Source organism: Rousettus aegyptiacus, unplaced genomic scaffold (genome assembly GCF_014176215.1).
Source record: "Rousettus aegyptiacus isolate mRouAeg1 unplaced genomic scaffold, mRouAeg1.p scaffold_m13_p_12, whole genome shotgun sequence".
Taxonomy (NCBI): domain Eukaryota; kingdom Metazoa; phylum Chordata; class Mammalia; order Chiroptera; family Pteropodidae; genus Rousettus; species Rousettus aegyptiacus.
In genome coordinates, this window is record NW_023416287.1 from 17,225,497 (window position 1) to 17,249,464 (window position 23,968).

Here is a 23,968-nt window from a genome sequence, read left to right on the forward strand (position 1 = left end):
GAAGGAATGTCTCTCAATATGTGATCCTGGCAAGTCCCTTCCCCTCCCAAGCTTGGTTCTTACTCCTGGGAAGTCAGGGGGCTGGGCCAGAGTCCTGTGCAGATCTGATATCCTAGGATCTGCCTTTATTTCAACACATTTAATATTAAAGTAGGCAGGGCGGGTCCCCAGCTCAGCACATGGCCACAGGGATCCGCACCTGTGCAGACTGTAATCAAATATTTGAAGGCTGCAGAAAATTCAGGCCAGAATTTAAGGTACAGTGGGCTTTGGGTGACTTCCCCCAGGGGAGAGGGAGCAGATGGCCTTCTGTTGAGATGCCCTCCCTCACCTTCTTGTTAATAATTAAGTCATTACTGAAGACTTCTTTTGTCACTTTTGAAGTTCGGTTTGCAGAGACCTGCTGCCTTGGCACACAGGCTACAATAGTCTAGCTCTAAGCCACAGGCCCAAAGAACAGGGGGTCTGTAGTGGGAAGAGCCCAGTGGAGGTCAGGAGCACTGGGGTGGATCCTGGATAGTCCCTGAAAGGTCAGAAACTAAGTCTCTAAGACAGCTCTGCTTGCCACTGTATGCCTAGGGCCAGCTCACTGCTTGGCACACGCACTTAAATATTTGCTGAATAAATGAGCAGCTCAGCCAGTGAATTCCAGAGTGACGTTGGTCAAGTCACTCTCTGGAAAATTAAAAATAAGCTAAAATATTAAGGATCCAAAACCAATGTGTTGAAAACAAAATAAAAAGGATGAACATACAGGAGAAGGATCAAACTTAGGAGAAAGCATTTGGTACATGGTAAAGTATTCATCAAATGAATTACTACAACTGAAAAGGACAGCATGAATTGTGCTAGTCCTCTGTTACAATGTCTAAATATTTTTCATTCTGTGTCTGTTACAAAAGAGCACAAAAATTCCCCATCAACACCTTTGTCCAGATTTTGGTATGAAAAACATGGGTGCTGTTACAATCGTACTCTGCATACAAGCTGGGCTCGGAGAGTATTTGCAAGAGTAGACTGGCATAGGGATCCTGTGGGTATTTACTGGAGGCAAGGGAGGGGTGGGGTGAGAAGAGCATGGAGGCTCTGTCTACCATGCAGTTGATCTACATCACGACTCAAGGCCGAGACCCCGCTCAGGGGGCACACAGAGGAGAATGACTAGCCTTCAGTTTCCTAGCTACATCCTGGGACCAACTATTTATGTTTCCTATGGTAGCCGCTTAGTACCAATCTCACCCCCATCTTCTCTGACCAAAGGGTATACCTGGCTGCAAAGAACTAGGCTCCATCATCTGGCTTTCCTGTGTTGAGGGTACCTTGGGACAAGTCTTTTCCTGCCTTTGTGGGTGACTGAGCCCTCTGGCTGGGCCAAGGAACACCCTTTCTGGTGGGGGCTGGCTGAGAATCCCAATGGGCCCATGTGTCCACTGTTGGGCCAGACACATATGAGGCCCAGCACTGAAGGTTGCTCACAGCACGGCCAGTAAAATTGCTGATGTGAAGGCTCCTCACTTTCCTGACTCTCCCATCTTGAAGAAATTCTAAGCTGGCTCCCAGCCTTGGCCATCAAGATCTTTAGAAAAAAAGGGATTGTGTACTTTAGGGGATGTATTTGTGCGCCCCCAAATCAAGGGGCAAGAAGGCCCAGATTCCTGGGACCCTAACGGTAAGTTTCCTTTCCAAGAAGCAGAGCCAGGGTTTGCAGACAGGCAGTCTTGGATCTGAGCCACATTTTCGTTATCTGTAAAACAGAGGTGGTAAGTCCACCAGCCTCAGGCTTGTTGTAAAGATTTCGTGAGTGCCGTTGGAGGCCCTGGCACGGAGCCTGGCATAGAGCAGGTGTATAAGCAAAGTGCTTAGACTGTTATTTCCTGCCCCAAAGCAGCAACACCCAACAACTTTTCTCTGGCCCATCAGGCCCCCAGCTGAGCTCTGAGCAGCATAACATTCTCTGCTACTCCAGTTGGCCCTTCCCACTCCATGGGCTCCACCCAAACCTCACCCTCTTCTGTCATCTGGATGCCTGAAAAGCTTCCTCCCTGTTGTCACTTTCATTCATTCCAATTCACTCAGCCTGATTCATCTGAAAAAATCCTCCAGGTGTACTACCTCGCCTCTAAAATCTTCCATGGCTCCCCAGAGCCTCTGCTTTTCAGCTGATGCTAAATGCTGACTACAACCTCCTGGCCTCTCCCAGTTTTATCCAGAGCCCTGATATATCAGCAAAACAAGTCTGCTCACTGTTTTCGTAATTACGGATTCAACTTCCAGCCCCCTCGTCTCTGACTGCAAAAACCATTCCCTGGAATGTCAGCCCCACCCTCTGTCTCTTTGAATCCAACCCCCTTCAAGAGGACTCTTGTTTCCACTAGCTCACACTCACTTCTTCCTTCTCAGACAATGCTTTTCCTCAGCAGAGACTTAATTACAGACTGTCACACTGTCTCATAATTGTAGCCTTGTCTCTCTTGTCAGACCATAAGTTCCCAGAGGCAAAGGCCCTGTCTGTTCTTTCCCATCCTCTGAGAGCCTGGCCCAGAGCCGGGAGGGCAGGCTCCTTGTCAGAAAGTGTTTTTCAGGCCCAATTCAGCTCCAGGGAGAGCCAAATCTAGCTCTGACCACTTCTCTTGCTCTTGTCCTGTGAGGAAACTGTTCACCGGCCAAACCAGACCTTGGTGCTCCGCTCTCTACCAGGCCAGTGATTTACAGAAATGACGGAAACCTGGGTGAGGAGGCAGGGCGGCAGCTCTTGCCTGTTCCTGGCATGGTCTTGCTCTGAGATCCTAGATACATCTGTTCCCTCCCTGGGCTTGCTTCCTTATTGTGAAACAAGAAATGATCATCTTTTAGCTCTAGAATGTGGATTTTGTCTTTAAGGTAGCCTTGGTTCCCAGGAGTAGGTGGGTAAGAAACCAGCCGATTCCAACACAGGCTGAGGGTGGGAGGTAGCCATAGCCAGGACTGGGAAACCTGGAACCTGAGAGACACTCACAAGGCACACCTCATTAAATTGCTGCTGACAACTGGACTGCATTCCTGCCCAGGTGTTCAATTCCACAGACCTCATCCTGGCCAGGTCTGACTGACTGCTGTCAGGCCTAAGCAGGGAAATGGTAACTTGCTTTTGGAAACAACCAATCCTGCCTGGAACAAAGACAATAACGAGAGGCCAGTTTCCTCATCTGTAAAATGGGGATATTGGTACCCATATCATAGGACTGCTGCAATAATACAGTGAAATAAGACCATAAACTACGTAGCATAGTCCCTGACACCCAGTTAACAGTAGTATAGTAGACAGGTTTCCATTTCTTGAGGGACCTTTACTACACGAGTTCTTATCTTCACACAAACCTGTGAGGTAGGTATTTCCTCTCAACTTGGTAGGGAAGAAAACTGAGGCACAGAAAGTTGATCAATCCAAGGTCACACAGCAGAGACAAGCCAAGCTGTGATATGAACACAGGAAACTCTTCAGTTCGCCTTTTCCCAAACTGTAGCCCAAAGACTCTCAGCATCAGACTCCTCCAGAGGGCTGGTTTAGAAAGCTGATTCCTTCCCCCTATACCTGCTAAATGAGAATCTCTGGGAATGGAGCTCAGGTATCTAGAACTTTAGAAAGACGAGGAACCTAAATTTTATAAAAGAGGAAATTGAGGCACAGAAAGGTATAGTGATTTGCCAAAGTCAGATCCAGATATTATTGGGAGGTGTGTCTGGCTGCTGTTTAGTATGGACCTGGGACTGAATTCACAGTCTCACTCCAGAGGCAGCAGAGACTTTCTGGAGAAGGTGGCATTTGAAAATTGAGGCCTTGAAGGAGAAGAGAGTACCACAGGTGGATAGTATAGCACAAATAATGGCTTGGAGCAGAAAAGGCCAGGCCAATAGCTGCTCAATGTGGCTTCTGCTCCCAGATCCCTGGGGAGTGAAGAAATACGTAAGGAACCTCCATTGTAGCCTTTCCCTGGGAGCCCAAAGAGACATTCCTGCCCATCTGAGGTCTAGGAAAAAAGGCTGTCATGTGTGTTGTCTACAACCAGCAGGTTCTGGCAGTTGCCCTCTGGGTGTGTCTGGTTGCTGTTTGGGATGAGAAAGCCAGGGAAGGTGGTGACTCAGTCCCCACCCAGCCTCCAGCTAGTCACGTTTAAATTTTAGATGAGCTCAGAGGCTGGGCAAATGTCAAGTAAACCCTCCCTGTAGAACAGATGCCAGACCCAGAGAAGGTGGCCTGAGGGGTAGGCTACCAGGCAGAATCAATCAATTTGGAGTAATGCTGCGGGGAAAGAAAAGTCAAGAGGCTTGGGTTTAAGTCCACCTCCACACTGCTATGCTAGGGGACGAGAACAGGTCCCTGGTCCTCTCAGGGGCCCCCTATTCTTCATTTATTTACCTGTGAAATGGAGAACCCCTCTGGCTTCTGACTTCCTCCTAGGACTGTAGTGAGGAACAATGGTCAGGAAAGAGCCTGGCCCATTACACAATGCCTCACACAGCAAGTGAGAGATTAGTGGATTACTCCTGTTATTTAGTAGAACAGCCAGAAGGTGCTTTCCCTGTTACCTGAACCCCAACCAAAGAGGGGAGAGGGAGACGCTGGGCCTGTCTTGTTCCCACAAAAAGAAATGGGTTCCAGATATTATTGGGAGGTGAAAGTTTACATTTATTAAGTGACTACTGTATACTAGGTGTTTTTTTAAATACATAATCTCATTTAATCCTCACCACAATCCTGAAGTGTAAATATGATTATCTTGAGTTCAGATGAGGAAACTGAAGCTCAAAGAAAGTAACCAAGATTACACACACACAGGCAGTGAGTGATGGAGACTGATTAAAACCCGATGTTTGTGGCTCTAAAATCCACACTACTTCTATTCTGGAAAATTGTGTACAGGCATACCTCGTTTTATTGTACTTCACAGATGTGTTTTTTAGAAAGTGGAGGCAAGACCCCCCCCCCCAGCAAAAAGATTATGACTTGCTTTATTGAGGTGGTCTGCAACTGAACCCACAAAATCTCTGAGGTATGCCAGTATAAGAGGCAGAATATACCTGGTATAGAGGCTCAGCTCAAGTACTCCCTTCTGGACCCTTTCTGATCCTTTGCCCAGATAGAACCTCTTTCCTCTGAAATCCCACAGCACATCATCGGTAACCATCTGGCAGCATTCAGCTCATTCTCCCTCTTATTCTGTGATCAAGCACACTTTTAACACGCGAGATGAGATGTAGGTACAAATAGGTGACCTTTGAGTTACTTTAGAATCTCTGACTGAGCAAGAAGCACTCAAGAGACCATGGTCAACTCCCTCATATTTCTGAAGGAAAAACGCAGAGGAGAACTCTTGTCTAAAGTCACACAGCAACTTAGCATCACAGCCAGGAATAGAACCTTGGCATTCTGTCTCATAGAATTTCTTTAGGGATTCCATGATTTCAGAACCAGTCTTAGGGCAAAAATTATTATCTCCACTTTACAGGTAAGGAAGCTGAAGCACAGGAAAAAGTGACCTTCCTGAGAGTGGGTGAGACATGGGGAGCAGAACCCTGATCTTCATTTCTAGGCCAGGAACCAAGCTCCTTCTCCCCACTGCAAGTAGTCTGTGTAGTGTGCTGAGCACAGGCCCACAATAAAAGGTCAATGGGTATTAAAACTGTCATTATACACTAGTGAGCAGGTGACACCAGCCTGACAATGACCTCCTCAAAGGCAGTGCCATGGAACAGAATCCTAGCCTTTGTGGGTCCCTGGCCTTTCTGAGCTCATCTATAAAATAAGAGGGCTACAAAAGTTGACCTCTTCGGGAGAGGTCCAAAGTTCTGGGACATCCTAGGCTCCTTGATAGCAGACCCCAGCTGTCTACAGAGCCTCTTCAGCTAAGGCCTTTGTTTCCCCACTCTGTAGGGAGGCATGAAAAGCAGCCAGGAATTATAACTACAGACTATTCCTAAATGTCACTGGCCAAGCAGGGCCCACCCTGAACAACAATGGACTGGAACATGGAAAATCCAACTGTCTCCCACCACAGACATCCAGCTGGGCTCACCTGTCTATCTTTACAAACAAAAAGCACCTAGGAATCAAGGCATAAATAAGGGACAGCCTGCCTCCTGCCCTATCAGAAGAGCAGGTGTATTCCTGAATAACCATGTGACAATGGAGTGGAGAGCAAAGAACTCTGGAAGGGATTTTTGGGCCTGATCCTTGTCCCAGCTCTGCCACAAACTAGCTGTGTACCCTGGGCAAGCTGCCTTCCCTTTGTGGGGCTTAGTTTAAAGACAGGGTGACAGTTCACAAGGCATACCTACGGATGTTTTATTTGATCATCATGACAACCTTGTGAGGCTGGCACAATTATTCCTTTTTCACAGATGGGGAAACAGATTTGGAGACGTCAAGGGTCTCATTCAAGGTCACACAGCTTTAAGCTGGCAGAACCAAGGCCCCAGAGTTCTTAAACCACCAAACCCAATACTCAGGGGTGGTCAGATGAAAAATAATGCCTCTCCCTGATCATCTTCATTGAGTCTCAGCCAGATCAAGGCAGCACAGACCCTTGTTCACCTGCCCAATCTGGTGGCCTGCAAAAGTTCTGGCCACAAATCCCACCACCCAGCTGCCTGGGAGGCTGCACCCCACTGCAAAATTTCATTACTCAAGTTGGCAAGAACACAGCCCCCACCCCCAGTCGGGTTTAAATAAACGCCCAAGTGATATCACATCCTGCAGGCTCCAAAATAGCCCAGACCTGCCCACAAGCGATCACAAAGTGCCAGGCCATGCAGGGCCAAGCGGGCAGGGACGCCCAGCCCGTGGCACCCTCCACACACTCAAGCAACAAAAGCAGAAGCCTCAGAGCAGGAAGGCCCCCACTACCACCTCCGCCAGAAGGCCTGGCCCCTCCCTCCTTGCCCCCTTTGTTGGGAGGACCAGAGCCTCCTGCCCCAGTGCCAGCCCCTGCCCCAGCGCCAACCCCATGGAGCCTTGGCCGCGGCCAGCCTGCGGGCAGGCTCCGGCCCGACCCGGACACCCCACCACTCACATTGCTTCAAGAGCTCCAGACACAAAGCCATGAGGGCCGGATGGGGGTCAGAGACCCAGAAACCGGCAAAGACAGAAAAGGGGAGAGGGAGAGACACAGGAACAGAGAGAAGGGGAGACAGGGAGCTGAGGCGGAGAAAGCAAGGGGGCCAAGAGCCCTGGGCAAAAAAGCAGGTTCAAAAGGGGGTCTTCAGCGCAAAAGACGGTGAGTGGTGAGACCACCTAGACAGATGTGAGAGAGACAGGAAGGGAGAGCAAAGCAGGGGACCCCAACCCAGAGGCCTGAGAGAGAACAAGGAGACAGCGACGAGGGACAAACCAAAGGAAGGCAGGGAGGGGCGCTGAAGTCGGGGAGCTGGGGAGCTTTTGGGGGTCCCAAGGAGGGAGACCCCAAGGGATCTTGGGAGGTCCCAGGGTATGGGGGGGGACACCAAAAGAGGAAAAATCCAGAGGAAATGAGGTCTAAGAGGAAGCAAGACCCCAGGGATTGGGGGTGTAGATGGAAGGGAAGGCCCCCAAAAGATATATGGGAAGCTCGGAGGGGAGTCCCTGGGGTATAGAGGGTGTCCTGAAAGCCCCCAAAGATGTGGGGGCGCTCTGGGGGGGATTCCTAAAGAATGCGGGCGCTCAGAAAGGGAGGCTCTGAGGGTTGAGAGGAGCGCGTTGAGGGGGACCCGAGATCGGGGAGCGAGGGAGGGGCTGTAAAGCAGCGCGAGGGCAGAGACAAAGAGACAGCGAGCCGGGGAGAGAAAAAGCGGGCGCAGCGGGGAGACAGGCCCGAGGGAGGGCTGGCGGCTGGACAGGAGGACGGAAGCGCGAGCGGGTGGGTGGACGGACGGACGGACAGACGGGGAGGAGGGCAGGGGCAGGGCCGGGCGGGGGCGGCGCCCGTCTCCTCGCGGGGCCGCGGCTGCTCCGGGCGGCGCTGGGCTGGCCCCGGGCGTCCGGGCTGAGGAGGCGGCGGCGACGACGTGGACCGGACAGACGGACGGAGTGACGGACGGGCTGGCGGCAGCTGCGGCCAGCGGCGGGGACTCACCCTCCTCCCTCACGCGGCCCAGCCCGAGGCTCCGGTTTTGTACGCCCGAGGGGCGGGGCCTCTGAGTTAAAGCCCCGCGTCGGCCCCGCCCCGCCCCGCCCCTCGCGTCAGCCGCGCGCGCGCCTCGCCGGGGACTCTTAGGAGGGGCGGGAGCGCGCGCAGACCGCTCGGCACGTGGCCTGTTGCGCGCGCGGGGCTGGGCTGGTGCGCAAGCGCGCTGGGCGCTCAGTCCTGCTCCGGTCCACCGACCGTGAGGGAGTGCGCGCCCACGTTGGCACGCGCATGCCAGAGCTGGGGGGCTCCGCCCCTCAAGCCGTCCCGGCAAACCGGTTCCAGCTGGAACCAGACGCATGCTCTTTGCTGGAGGCAGACCGGGAGATCTCGCTCCGGTTTTCCGTTCCAACACCTCGCCACTAATAGGGGAGACCGAAACTCAGAGCAAGCAGTCTGGGGTGGTCTTTTCACCCCTGTACTATCAAAATAGACCTTAGGTACCACTGACTCTATATCCTATGTGTTTCTAGTTGTCCCCGCAGCTCCATCTTCACTTTGCTGCCCTCATCCGGAGTCCTTCAGGTTGGGTTCGAGTCCCGGCTCAGCCTCTAGAGGGCTGTGTGACCTTGGATGCTCCTGCAGCCTTCCTGAGTTCATATAACCCTCCTTAGCAAAATAAAACCAGCGCACTCACGGTACCCCGGAGGGCAGGTGCAGTAGGTGCTGCCTAAATCCATAAATCTAGCCTCGTGGCCTTCCCAGTTCCACGCTTCTCTGCAAGTCACCCCGGTCCAGAGTCGTTTCCTTGCGGTCTCATCCCTCCAGGCAGCACCTACAATAGGTCTGCCATCCACACATGCAGCTCCTGTTCCCCAACCTGACTTGATGGATGGCCTAGGCAAGTCCCTTTCCTTCTCTGTGTATCTCTTTTCCAAATGAAATGGAGAAAAGAATCAATGAAGAAGATACATTGTTGCGATTTTTATGTAAAGGCATAATAATAATAAGCAACTGAGGGTTATTGAGATGTTTTGATGCCAGGCACAGTCCTAAGATTCTGAAAATATTAGCTTACTTTGTTCTACTCACAGTACTATGCTACGCCTGTACTATTCACTTAGTGTTTATCTTTCGATTGATTTACTTAGAAAAATTCAGGAAGCCCCTACACAGGAGCCTGCCTCTTGCTCTGACCCAGCCCCTGCTCCTTCCAAGACACCAGGTGCCCTCCAACCTCATTGCCTTTGTATCAGTCCTCTCCCTGCCTGGCAGTAATTCCCCAGCACAACTGGTTCTCTCACTTCCTCCAAGTCTTGGCTCAAACATCCTTCTCAATCAATGAGTTCTAACCTAGCTACCCTGTTTATGCTGCAATACCCCTCCCCTCACCCTACCTGCACTCCCAGGCCCATTACCTTGAGCTACCTTCTCGTAAACCATATACTTATTTGTTATCTACGCTTATTGTTTTGTTGCCCTCCCACCCCACCCCACCCCACCCCCATGTTTTCTCCAAAAAGGCAGGGTTTTCTGTTTTGTTCATGGATGTGCCTGGTGCCTAGAGCACAGCCTAGCTCATTGTAGGCGATCAGCAAACATGTTCAGTAAAAGGGCTGTCTGATTGCAAGGTTCATGTGCTTAACCATCACACTGCAGGGCCTGCAGGGTTAGATTTAAACACCTTAGTCTTTCCTCTTTTTGAATGATTTCTCTTCCCCTGAAGTTGGAATGCCTCTTGTTCAAGTGTCTCTGTCCTGGGGTCCTGGCCTGCTCACCAGTCCTCAACCCAATCACTATTTCTGCCAGAAGGATCAGTGAGTCTGCCTGAAAATGGGATTTACAAGATTGATAATCCGTGCCCTGAGCATACAGTAGGCACTCAAGCAGGATCATCCTGGTCCAAGGCCTGGTGGAATCAAGGGATTAAACTGCCTTCTGTTCAGTGGTGCATAACCAGAGATTGTGGAGGGCTAGGCCTTGGAAAGGACTTAAGAACAAGGTGACTGGTGGGTTGACTGCTTACTGAAATTTTGTCAGCCTCCCTTCTGAGTCTATGGAGGGGGAGTGAATCAGAGAAGGAACTGGGAGAGTTCTGGGAGAGGGGATGAAGAAGGGAAGAAAGAGCACTCTGTGACTCAGGAGGTGTTCAAGGGTTCTGAAACCCAAGCCTCACAATATAGATGGAGAATTTGAGGCACAGGAAGGGGCTGGTTCCCTCCCAAAGTGACACAGCAGAGCTAAAACTAGAACTCACAGCCCCTGAGCAAGGGTGTTTTCCAGGTCGGGAACACCCAGCTCAGCCTAGAGCCTCAAGCACAGCCAGGGGAGTGCCCCCAAGTGTGTGCACCTCTGTGTGTGTGTATGTGTGTATGCATGTGTACACAAGCACAGGTGCAGACAATGCAGTTGGCAGGAGCAGGGATGCTACCCAGCAGCCTACCACCAACACGCTTGGAGTGATGTCACAGCCTCCTTTGTGATTCAGAGAGAGTGGGAGAGACATAGAAAGGGAGGCTGGGGAGGGGGGAAGGCCAAAAACAGTGAGGGAAGAAAAGGATAGAGGGTGGGGAGAGAAACAGGGCCGAGAGAGACAGACAGAAAGCTGAGATGGTGGGGAGAATGATAGAGAGAGGGAGGGGAGGGGAAGCTGGAAGAAAGGGATGGAGAAAAGGAGGAAGGAGAGGAAAATGAGCACTAACGGGAGATGGCCAGAGGGAGAGGGAGGGAGAGCTTTCTCTGTTCTTTCTTCTTTCTCAGAAGCAGAGAGAAAGGCAGCAAGATGAGAGAGACTGAGGGGTGATGGTACCCCCTTGATCCCTTCCAGGTAGGTCTTTTGGCTGAGGAGGGGCATGTATATGCAGCAAAACTGCTGCTTCCCCCACCATCCCAGCTGGAACAGACCCAGCCTGCCAGTCACCTGCCAGAGCTATTTCTGGAATGTGGAATCTGGGTCAGAAAGGGGGAGGAAAAGAGGGGGTGGCTGCTGGCAGTGCTGGCAGCTGGGAAGCTGGCCAGATCTGAGTAGGTGGGTAAGCACTCCATGCCCTGCCCATGGCCATTCAAGAGGGGCCTGCCCAGCCCAGGTTCTCAATAACCACCCGTGACATTTACCTGCCAGCCTGCATATGTGCCCATGTGAGAGTGACAAAGAGCTTTCATAACCCTAAGTAACCTGGGGGCTCAGAACATCCCAGGGTAGTGGGGTGGGGGCAGACTGCTCACTTCTTGGAGATAGATGCTGATGAGAGCGGGCAGCCTTGTGAGCGGGGAGACAGGGAGACAGTGGCTGAGTGAGGATGTGCTTGTATGCAAGTGTGTCTATATGGAGAGGTGACTATGGGCAGGATTGTATATACGGTTGTGCAAGTTTTACACTGATTAAGGATACCACATATGAGGGGGAGTATGCTGTTCATGACAAAGACATAATTGAATTACATACTGGCAGATGGTAGTAAAGGACCTTATTCTAATAAAATTTGTACACCACAACAATTTTTCAAGAAATGGCAGTTAAGTGTCTTGGGGAAGGGGGCACACTTTCCTAACCCAACACAAAGGTACTGTATGGACCAGCTGCAGTTCTGGGCGCAGGTCTGAAAATCTGGTGGCTTTGGTTTTCCTCACTGAACAGGTGAGTTTATGACCATGAGGGGATCAGAGGGGGAAGAGAGAGAAGCAAGTTTGTAGAGATCACTGTGGAGACCTGGAGAGAAGACTGACCAGGGAAGCGTGGGGGGAGGGGGGCGGGGTGTGTGTGAAATTTTTTAGTGGCTTCAATCTGTTACAGGTACAATTTCCTTATAGATGTGGAAATAGTATGAGCCTTAAAGGAGGTACACATGTATGTGGGTGCACATATAGGTGTATATAGACATGATGTGTATATATGAGAATATCCATGTGCATGTGTTTTAGGGTGTAAAATTTTATAAGCAGGTGCATGTGCACACATGTCTGGGTAGGTGTCAGACGTTTCTACGTGGCAATTTCTTGAGTGTTTTGGTTTGGGCTAAAGCCCCAACTGAGAATAATTGAAGGCTGACATCCCTACATTTAAAGCCAGATGCTGGATCATCCATGCAGGATGAGGGGTGGGGGAGGCTGTGACTAATTGCATTTTTGGCCTCAATTCCCAGTCCTTCCCTGAATTCACACCCTTTGCTATGTAACTGCAGCTTCTCTCGCAAAAGGTGGAGTGTATTTCCCTGGACCTTGGCCTTGGACTCACTCATGTGTTACTCTGACCAACAAAATGTGAGCAGATGTGAACTAGGGTTGAAATGTGCTTGCAGAGTGGGGTTTGCCCTCTTGTACTTCTGCCGCCACCATGAGAAGAGCATGCCCTGGCTAGGGCAGTGACTCTAGGAGCACTCTTTGGTTCCAGGAGGATGTAGGACATGCAGAGCAGAACCGACCGACTTGAAGATTCGTGAATGAGAATAAACATGTATTATTTGTGCCACTGAAATTATGTGCTTGTTTGTTATACATGTTATTGTGTTAACAGCTGATGGATATAGAAATTGCTACCAAGAGAGGGGTGTGTTAGCAATAAAAATATGCAGCACTGGCTCTGGGACCAAGTGATGAGCAGTTGGTAAAATGTGATAGAAGGCTTGAAAAAAGGTGACCCATAAGATGTAGAGATGAAACGCCTGGTAAAACTGGCACTCTACAGTAACTCGAAGAGAGCACATGGGTTTAGGTAAGATAGTTTCCAGGCAAAATGCTGAAAGCAAAACCTGACTCTTTTATGTTGCATTTGATAAGGATTTCCAAAAAAGATAATTCATAAAAGAAATAGGGAGTGTCACAGGGCAGAGAGTGTTTAGAGGGACTATGGAGGACCCAGAACTTGCTGAATTGGAAAATTTGTCAACTCCATCCTCTCTTGCTAATAAATCATTCTCAAATTAAGATACAGATCAAACCAAGAACAAAGATCAAACCAAGGTCATGGCCAGTTAAGATATGGCATGTGGACCAGATAAAATCAAGGGTGTGGTTGTAACATCTTTTATTAATACTCTAAAATAAGTTTCTATCTAGGAGACACTCTCAGCTGCTCAAAAGGGCTTACAGGCCTTGGCCTCACAGAAGGCTGATGTACCCAAAGTAGTCATAATTGAGTCTAGAGAGACTAGCATGACTCAAAACTAACTGTGGGTGTGGCTTTGGCACTTAGCGTTAAGAGGAATCAAATACATATAAACCCCATAAAATGTTTGAGGTTAGTACAGTGGCCGAAAAACTGTGATTTACCTTAGGCTAAAAGGACTGAGACCATTCAAGATGTAAGAAGACATCTGGGTCCCTAAGTCTTTTTAGGGAGGAAGCAGGCTAAGAAAGCTGTTCAGTTGCCCAGAGGGCATATTCTTTAGTCCTCTCTTCAGAAGTGGTCGAAAAGGCTATTGAATAGAAAAAGAAAGGTTTTCAGAGAGCAGAGCTAAGAGCTGTGAGAACAATGGATTAGGGAGTCAACCCCCAGGGAGTAGTGCTTGGACCTAATCAAGGAACATTCCCTATCCTACGATATTTGCCCAGCAAGACTTTAGAATTGCCATTGATAATTAAGATTCTGAATCCTCCTCCCTCTTTCTGAACAGAAGTGAGAACTGCAGTCATCCTGTCCCTCTTTCACCAATGTATACTGGATGTGTGGGGAGTTGGGGGTGGGAGGTAGACAACTTTCTGTTTAGATTTTAGGTCAGTCAAGAGGAGTCAGCCAGATCTGACATAGATCATGAAATGATGTTATGATTGGATGAGACTTTGGAGGGTCTTGAGGATAAGCATATTTTCTGAATAAATGTGGCTGAGAGTGGACTCTAGATTGAATTACTGACCCTGATTCTTAACTCCCTGTATCCACACCCTTTGCCATATAAACAGTTTCTGACACAAAGGTGGGACGATACATCTCCATCTCTTGTCTTTGAGCTCAGTCATATGACTTGCATTAACCAATAGGATTTTAGCAGATATTATGCGAGCAGGGGCCTTGATGTACTATGTAGTTGGACTTGCTCTTTTGTGCTTCTGTCACCACCATGAGAAGAACATGCCCTGGCTAGCCCACTGATCCCAGGAGGACCCATCGGTCCCAGCAGGAAGATGAGAGACTTGTGGAGCAGAGCTGTCCACAAACTTGGGAGCAAAAAAAATAAATGTTTACTGTTGTGTTATATCAATTTTGTGCTTGTCTGCATTATTCTAGCAATAGCTGACCAATACAGGGACCCACAGAATTCTGGAGCATGCAGCCCAGCTCATCACCCATCCTCAGCCCATTCATGAATGATTGGGGTTGGGAGAGACTGGTGAATGAAGGTTTCTTTGAAGAAAACTGCTAGGTTGCTTTATATCCCCCCAAGCCCACCTCATGCTTCTCATGGGCCTGATGATGTTGGAAATCTAATCCTTTACCCATGGCTCCTATGGGGCTGTAGGGGACTGCCTGGGAAACCCTGGCAGTGGTCCCCTGGATTTGGAGGTCACAGAACTTGGGCTTCCACACCTGCTTGGAGGTGTCCAAGATGGAGAGGCTGGCAGGGCTGCCTGTGTGTGACAGCAGATCTAGAAGGAAGGCTGTAGAAGACCAGCCCATAATTTCAGAGTGCCACAAGGCAAAGGCCTCCTTTCACACAGATTAAGTGGGAGCCAAGGAAGAAAGTAGGGCTGGAGTTGTCCGCAGAGAATTCTGTCCAAGATACCTACCTGGCAGGGCCAGGTCCCTTAGCAAAAAGAAGCTGAATGGGAAGGAGGGGGACATAGGATGGAACTGAGGGGGGAATAAGAAGCAATAGACTAGAGAGCGATTACCCGTGATGCTAAGAAAGAAGGCAGCATGCAGGCCCTGCAGGGTAGGAGAAACTCTAAAAGCATCACCTAGGAGAAAGAATCAACATATGGTATCTGCCATACAGAAAGTCCTGATGCCAGACAATACCTGCAATAGATACCTTCCTCTCCCACCTGGACCATCAGGTGGTCCTTCCACTGCCAAACAAGGAACAAAAAACACTGACCACCACGCCCAGCCTCAGTCAAGCCCTAGCTGCTGGTGCATGAGATCTGAGGCATACAAGACTAAAGTTTTGAAATGATACCAGACTAGACTCTTAACACCTGAAAATGAGACTGTTGCTTAAGGTCTAAAAGTGATTGGAAAAGCTCAGTGATCTGCCCAGATATCACCCAGGGTTTGAAGACAATAGTGAAACAAAGTGGTTTCTTGCTCTACTCCCTGTAAATACCAGTTTATTATCAATAAGCTGGTTTCCTGTGTATAGACTATCCACGGGATTCATGTTCATTTATGAACATCAAACACTAATTGAGCACTTGATACAGCTGTCTCTCTTCCTACGATTCAACTCTAATTACCTTCAATTGTTAGGAAGCTCAAAGTCTAGTCTGTAACAAGTGGTAACAGCTATTACTTGTCAGCTCCTACCTTGGGCAAGGCCCTGCTAAACACTTCCTATGCCCAGTCTAATTTCATCCCTCCCCTTGGCGTCTGGCTTATGCCTCAATTTGTTTATAGATGAGGAAACTGAGGCTCATGAAGGAGAACCAGCTAGCCACAATAGGCTCAAAACTCTCTCTACTAAACCAGAAATTGTGCTATGATTTTCCCTGGTCTTGATTTTCTTGATTTTCATGGCTTGTTCTGTGACACAGGGTCCTTTTTTCCCTCCAATCCTACATGAGTTATCTTAAGTGGATCTAGAGCAAGTATCAGGAAAGGTAGTTTGTCCCTGATTATGAATGTGAGAGAAACTTGCAAACTCACTCCTTAGAGAAGACTCAATACAGACCCTATCCACTCCCTGCAGGCTTTGCCTTTCCCTGCAGGTTCCCACCCTCCCCACAGATTTGTCTACCTGAATTAATCTGAACAGGTAGGTTGGGCTTCAGTGAGCCCTGCCTACCAGCAGGGGGCTGCTCTGAGCCAGAGTCTGGACAATAAGGGGCGAAGAAGTACTATTGCACAAGCTGGAGTCTTCCCCCTCACCCGGGCCACCAGTGCTGGCGTCTGCCTCTGTGACCTTCCCCCCCGCCATTTGAGCTCCAGTTCATTAGTTGTTGGAAAGTTCAGCCCCAAGGAGCGGTCAGTCCACCATGGATTCCTCCCCAGCATTTCTCATTGGCTGCCCCGGCTCTCTGCCCCTACTCCCAGCTCTTATGGTCCCCCTCCCCGCCCCCGCGCCAAACAAAACAAAACAAAACAAAACCCACACTCACTGCGGTACTCACTCGGAAGCGTGCGACTGTTGCTGAGGCTACTGGTGCTGGCCGGTGGGGAGAGGGACTGCAGGGACACACTGTCCTCCTCCTGCGAGCAGCCCGCCTGGATCGCACGCAGGTAGCTGTGGCTGCGGGAGCGGAAGTAGCTCGGCAGCGGCAAGTCAAGTGCCTCCGCCGCTGCCGACTCCGCTTCGCTGCAGGCGGACTCGCAGGCCGCCTCATACTGGTCGCTGAGGTCGGCCTCGCGTACCTGTCCAGGCAAAGGCAGGCATCAGGAGCCAGCTTTACCCATCCTGGAGGGCCAGGAACTTGGAAGTCGTCTCAGCTACAGGGCTGTCGAGTCTATGGGGCCGCAACTCAGCCCCCACCCGCGCCTCACTCAGTATATGGGATGGGCGATGGCGCCCTCAAGAAACACACAGCCCCTCTCACCGTTCTGGGCTTCACATTTCTCACCTCTAGGATGGAGGAAAAACAGTTACGGATAGTTTCTAGGATATTAACTAGATTTTTTCTTGTGTGTCCATAGTGATGGATTGATAGATTTTGAGGTTACCTTTGAATTCAGTGGGAAAGAAGGTTCTAATCAATTAGTAATGTTTGCCCCGAATGTTGGAATGATGGGCGGCAGTAGGTATGCTATAGATTTACTATTTTATAATTTATAGATATTTACCATCTATAAAATGGGGGCTAGTTATAGACCAAATTTTATAGGACTGTTGTCAAGATTTAGATGATTCATACCATGTGCAGTGAGGGGAAGACTCTTGCCAGGAGTGCCCTGTGAGTAAGTAAGTGGTAGAATCAACATTCCAAATGGGTATTTCAGGAAGATTAATCTAGCCCTGGTATACAGAGTGGATGTCAGGGAGCAGGTCTGGGATGGAGGCAGAGGCCAGAAATGAAGCTGATGCAATTGTCTGGTGAGAGAAAATAAGACTGGAATGAGGGGAGTGGCAGTGAGGATTGATTAGTGATGCCTGCCATGGGCAGTATAGAGAATAACAGAATGTCTGCTATTTGCCATCTCACATCTAGTTCAACCTCATCTAGATGGCTTCTAATGTCCCTCCAGAGATGACCATTCAAGACCCTACAAATCTGCAGCTGGGGGTGTGAACATAGAGGGGCCTCACCATACGTACACTCTCCAGGGGTTCTTGAAGGGTCTGTCTGACCCATGTCTCAGGCCGTGTTGGTAACTGGGGATTATAGAGTATAAGCTGAGGACTCAGCTGTCCAAAGATAGACACTGGGTGGAGGTCCTGGGGGAGGGGGCAGAAATGGACTGAGCACCATGAGGAGGAAAAGATGGAGCTGGGCCTCAGGCCAGCTCTGCTCTTGACCAGGCTGTGTGACTGCAGGCCATCATTATCCTCTGGGTCAGTGTTTCCTCATCCAAATGAAAGGAAATGCCCGTGTACTTGTCTGACACTGCACCCATCAGGTAAAATGGCTAGATGGAGCATGACCCAATTTGGAGCATATGTTTGGAAAGGTCTAAATCTGTGCTGTCCAATAGGGTAGCAACTAACCATGTGTGGTTATTCAGGTTTAAACTAATTAAAATTAAACACAAAAGTCATTTCCTTAGTCACATTTCACCTGCTCATGCTACCTTATTGGACAGCATAGATTACAAAACATTTCTATCACTGCAGAAAGTTCTATTGGGCAGTGCTGATAAATTAAGAGTCTGTGTGGCATATTCAAATTTGCTGGGAGCAGATATTAAAGAGATAGGTGTTTATCCTCCAAAGCTGCAACCTGAAGTATGCCGAGAGGCCCTTGTGACTGCCAAGGGCAATGATATCTTGCTTTGGGATTATACAGTAACAGCACAGCTCTGGAACTAGACTGTCAGGGTCTAGTCACTTAACTTTTCTGTGCCCCTGTTTCCCTATTTATAAGATAGTAGCTATAGATCAAATTATATAGGATTTTTGTCAAGATTAAATAATTCATATGATGTGCTTAGAATAATGTTGGGGAGAGTAAGCACCTGTAACCTATACCTAGTATTACGGGCAGCCCCATGGGTGAGGGCAAAGATTGTGAATGTTGGTTAAGATGCTCCCAAGCTCTGGCAGGGTGGAGGTGGGGGGAAGAGGTCAGCTGGTCAGTGCTGTTGGTATGTGTATCACTGAGGACAAACTGTGTGCGGGGAACTGCCCTGGGGGGTTGGTATGTGAACACATTACATCCTTACCACAAAGCTGTTGAAGTTAAAGGAAAGAGAGGTTGCCTGGTCCACTGTGGGCTCCCCGAAGACCTTGTGGAATAATGTGTTCAAGAGGAACTGTGATGTGGGAGTGGAGGGCACATAAAGCATCCACATCCACATCCGCATCTGGCATCAGGAAATGTCAGGCCAGTCCTAGTTTGTTGTGTCCCTGTAGGACACGTGGCTTTAGACAAGTCCCTTGGCCACTCCTGGCCACAATAAGGAGTCGCGCTCAGAGCATCTTTCCTGCTCCACTTTCTGGTCTTGGGGCTGGAACCTGGGAGGGAGGAGAGGGCCACTTCCAGGGGGAGGATGAGTATGCATGGGAGGGGGACACCCTTAGGGCAGCTGGACACTGTCAGAACTGGCACCGCCTCCATCGACTTTTGTAAACTTGAAAAGTCTCTGCATTCGTTTAAATGCTTCAATATCAATTAAAGTCTTATAGGAGTCCCAAAAAGAAGAATCAGGGGATATGGGGGCTGGGACCTGGAGGTCACCACCACCAGCTTCCAGCCTGTCCATATAAAACTGTCTCCCTAGGCCTTTCCCAGGCTTTGGGGGAGGTGAGGAGGGAGAGAGCCAGAAGACTTTCAAGGAACACCTTACCCCATCCACGGAACCTAGCTTATTCTTTTCCATTTTTGAGAAGAGGAAACTGAGGCACAGAGAAGAAGTCAAGTGATAGGGTACCAACATGAGCCTGGACTCCACCCTCACTGGTGGCGGCTTTCCTGGTACTGGCTCTGCTTTTACCTGCCCAGGTCAAGAGCTAAAACCACCTAGATGCCAGGCCTAAGACCCAGCCCTAGTCTCTGGGATTGGGGTACAAGAGAATGGCAAACATACTGACCTGCTGCTCATGGCCAAACAACTGGGGGATCAGGGAGGCCTGTCCAAAAATCTGCAGGAAAGAGAGGGGGAGGGTTATGGGGAGACCAAGACTGGGGGCTGGGGTGGATGGGGTATTCAGGCTTGGCTGCAAGAAAACTTGTGGCTGGCTGGTTTAACCTTCTCCTCAGACTGGCTGAGGTCCAGGTGCTAGGAGGTCTCACTTGGCTTCCTCCAGAGATGGGAGGCACACTCCTTCTGGGGCTGGGAGTTGCCGAGGACTTGTAATTTGTTGTTTACGACTCTTTCTCTTGGTCTGGTCCCTGGGTCCATGGATGCCCTGTCTGCTGCCTCTCACCTAGATAACAGCCCCTCAGGATCTATGGATTAGGGACAGAGCTCTAGAACCTTCTCTTCCTTGGTCAGGGCCTACATAGTCCAATGCCTGCTGGGAGGGGGGCTTCTTCTGGCAGGAATTGAAGCCTCAGAGACACAGCTATTGCTGAGACTTCTCTGAATTTGAGACCACATATATAGCTCAGATCACTCAAGCTTCTGGAGTGAGGGTTTGGGGGTTCAAAGGACCCTAAGCTAGGACAGAGCTAGAACTGAGCAGGGGGTAGTGGTACCCAGCCTGGCTGATACCATGTTCCTTTTTGTGTAGCCAAAGGACAAAAGTGTTACAGGTGCCAGGGCCAGGCAGGGGATGAAGATGGGGATGAGAGAGAGACAGACAGACCCAGAAAGAAACATGGACATGAGACACTAGAGTTAGAAAAAAAAATGCGACTGAAGGAAGAGAAAAACAGAGGGAGACAGATGTAGGCGGGAAGACTGGGAGACAAGAGAACAGGTAGGATGGGAGAGAAGCCATCCATTCAGCAAACACCTATGTGCCCTGTGCCATGTGCTAGGGACACTGTGGGGAACAAGACAGCAAGGTCCCAGCCTATAGGAAGCTCCTAATCTTAAGAGCCAGACAGACAAGCAAATAAGCAAACAAATGTAATTCCAGATAGTCGTAAGTGCTGTCAAGAAAATTAAGCAGGGTAAGGGAACCGTGCCCTGGGGGTTCCTTTAGAAAGACTGATAGGGCAGGCCCCTCTGAGGAGGTGACATTTGAGCCAAGACCTGAAATGAGGGGAAGAGCCAACTGTGCAAGGATTTGAGAAAAGAGTGCTCCCGGGAGAGGAAACAACAAATGCAATGATGTGGGGCAGGAATAAAGTGTGTGATGAGCAGAGGCCAATGTCGTTGGAGCAAGGTGAGGGACAGCAAGTCAAGATCATGTCCCAGAGGGAGGCAGCACCTCCCCGGTCTGAGTAAGGACTCTGGCTTTCACCTGGGTGAGGTGGGAGCCATGAGAGGGTTTGGAGCAGGGGTGTGGCATGATCTGACTTAAGTCTTTTACAAGGTCCCTCCAGCCACTGAGAACAGATTGGAGGTGACAGGCATGGAGGCCAACACAACTGTTCAGGTGAGAATTAGTGGGGCTTGGATGAGGGTGGCAGGGACAGAGGGTTCCATGGCTGGGGCACTCTGCCCCTCCCCCCACACCTGAGGTCAGTCTCCTTGGAGGCTGGGAATGAAGTGCTGAGGGTGGAGGTCTGGGGAGGGCCTGGCTAGGCCAGGAATAATGGAGTGGTGAGGTCCCGAAGCCGTCTGGCTCTAAGCAGTCCATTAGCCTGGGCCATGGGGCCGCACACAGTGGGATCCAGGGCCTGTTTCTGCCCAGAGAGAAGGCTAGGTCTGCAGGTGGCTGCTCTCGCTGCCTCGCTGTGCAACTACTGGTAGGTATGTGCCCTCTCTGGGCCTTGTCTCCAAATACACACCATGCGGGGAGCCCTCAGGCCTTGGCTGGTCCTTCCTTTCTAAACTCTAAAGTCCTATGCATGTGGCAGAGGCTGGGGGTCTGGGTCTGACAGCCCTGGATCCCTGCCCAGCCTTGCCTCCTCTTTGCTGTGTGACCTCGCCTGAGCCTCAGTATCCTTGCCTGTGAGGTGGTGATGTAAATAGTAAGGCCCCCTTTGGGGGTGGCTGTGAGGGTTCAAGGAGCTGGTGGTTAAGAGAATTAAAAGTGCAGCACAGTGTGCTTATTGCTATTACTGGTCCAGAAAGGAGAAGCGACTTGCTTGAGATCACACAGCAAGATGACAATGATATCCATAAATGCAGCTACCCTTTGCTGAGCACTTTATGTTCATTGTCTCATGAATTCTTCGCAACCCTTTGAAATGGGAATTATCACTCTCCTGGGGTAAATCAGAAAAATGAGGCTCAGGATGGGGGTGACTTGTCTTGGGTTCCTATTGTCAGTGACAAGACTGAGACTCAAACCTACGTCTCCAGTTCCCAATCCTCAAGGATCCTGGGTCTACAGTAGAGGTGTGGCCCCACCTTCATGACCATCAATTTAGGCCATGCAATGTCAGGCCTTGTGTCTGCTCTCCAGCCACAAGACAGTCAGTGGGGTAGAGATACACATGGTCAGCTTTGAGAACAAAGACTGGATAGAAACACAATGCAGACTACTCAACAGGGGTTGAGCCTGGATGTCTGTCCTTCTCCAGGGTGGGTGATGGGTCTCTCCCAAGCCCAGTGTCCTTCTGACTGCCCACCATCCTCACCTGGCTGATGCAGCTGGAGTCATTGAGGCTGTCGCTGATGGGGTTGTAGTCTTCCTCCCAGCTCGGACACTTGGAGGGCAGCAGCATGTCTACAGAATCCAGACGGTCCAGACTCCTGGTGGGGGTGAAGAGCGGGGCTCAGCCTGGGAAACTGAGGCCCAGAGGGGAAAAGACTGGCCAAGGTCATCCAGCAGCAGAAGGAAAAGTGGAAGTCACTGACAGTCCAGGTGGTGGTGGTGGTGAGGACAATGAGCAAGGGGAGAGCTCTCAGCTTTTGGAGGCCTTGCGGGACTGACTGGAAGGTGTAGGTGGCCCTTGCCTGTCATATCTACTGCAGCCACGAGGTGGCAGCACAAGCTTGCTTTTGACCATTTCAAACCCTAGATGGCCCAGGCCAGCTCAATTCTATAGCCCCTCCCCTGCAGGTCTGGGGCAATTACAGGGGCTAGAAAGAGGAGATGGGTCAAGGCCCACAACATTGATCTCAGACTGGGGCCACCCAAAGGGCATCAGTTTCAACACAATGTCCAGGTGGCATCTACCAGGCCCCCAAAGATTCACCGCTTCCCATGGCACCTGCTCTTCAAACTTTCTCATATCTACCTGACCCTGAGCCTCCTCCCACCTCTGCTTTGGGAATAAGGTCCAAGAAGACAACAACTTAGGCTCTTGATACAGATGGGATTGGATTAGAATCCAACTTCCTTGCAGGGTGACCCTGGGCAATTCGTCGCCCCCTGCTTAAGTGTCAGTTTCTTCACTTATTAAGTGGGGGAGACACCTTGCCTACCTGCTGGGGCTGTGATGAGGGGGATTCAGTGATGCAGATTAAAATGCACTGGAGCAGCCGAGTCCAGAATCCAGCAAGTACCGACAGATGGCGCCCATTACTATTACCACTATTATTATTGATTTCCTCTCATTCAAGGCTTGTGCCTGGGTCCTGACCGTCTCTCCAACTTCAATGCCCACTGGTCATTCATAGAATTACAGGATCCCAGGCCTAGAAGGGGCCTTAGAGATCATTCAGCTCAGCCCCCTCACTTAGAGATAGGGAAACTGAAGCTCAGAGAGGGAAGACCTGAGACTGGCCATTGGTGTCCTAAATTTCCACCTGCAGATCATTCTCTGCCTTCTGTCCCGGCCAATGAGACTCCTGGCTTCCCCCTCCCTGCCTCGGTCCTACTGTCACGTGACCTACTCTCTCTCCTCTGTCTTAGTCCTCCCAAACTATCTCCTCCATAAAGCTTTGATTCATGCCCCCGGTAGCTGGAGAACTAGGCCTGAGCTTATTTTCTGTTACTCTTCCAGGTCTTTTTTTGTTTGTTTCTGACTTGCTTTTTCTCTTCCTCAGTGGACTTTGAATCTCCTAAACCAAATTTCACCTGTTTTGCACTCATTTGATAGATTTTTCTGTAACTTGCCTTTCATTCCTTGCTGTTCTAATCCCCATGGTGACTTCTGCATGTGAAAGCCTCACCTCTCTTAACATTTTAATTGGTGTTTTTTTTGTGCACATGTGTTTCATTTGTTCTTATTTTCATTAATTCTTTCAAGTCTTAAAGCTTGAATGGTACAATTCCAGGCAGGGTGATGGACAGGTGAAGACTGTCTATCTTCCTTTGACTTCTGGATCCTCCCTGGATCTTGGAGTTCATCACAGGGATCAATTACTGGAGCCTGGGCAGGGGGAGCTCTGACCTTCCATGGGCAGTGCTGGCACAAGTGGTGGGCTTGGTTCTCCTAACCTGAAGTAGAGGGTCCCCAGGGCAGTTCCTCTGTGGGGGTGGAACTCACTTGGGAATGTGGCTCCTATGGGCAGAGTTTACCTGGGCCAGTCACTCTACCGGGGTAGGGCGGTTACGCGTGGTTCGCCAAATGGCAGAGCTCTGCAAAGTCAACTAAAGTGCAAGGGCCAATCTAAGGAGGAAGATCTCAGGAAGGCGGCT

General features: G+C 50.0%; 1 protein-coding gene across 7 annotated transcripts in view; it reads right to left on the bottom strand.

The window, feature by feature from the left end:
* Positions 1-23,968, bottom strand: part of DLGAP4 (DLG associated protein 4) — a 176,712-nt gene that overhangs the window by 49,981 nt on the left and 102,763 nt on the right. For 4 of the 7 annotated variants that reach the window (XM_016148334.2, XM_036229445.1, XM_016148336.2 and 1 more), the window contains 3 exons: positions 22,020-22,134; positions 19,415-19,465; positions 16,344-16,584 (listed from right to left, as the gene is read on the bottom strand). In XM_016148334.2, coding sequence (XP_016003820.2) covers positions 16,344-16,584; positions 19,415-19,465; positions 22,020-22,134 — 407 coding nt within the window. Of the gene's footprint in view, positions 1-7,049; positions 7,923-16,343; positions 16,585-19,414; positions 19,466-22,019; positions 22,135-23,968 lie in introns of those variants that run through there. The other 3 variants (XM_036229442.1, XM_016148338.2, XM_016148339.2) reach the window with 3 other exon arrangements.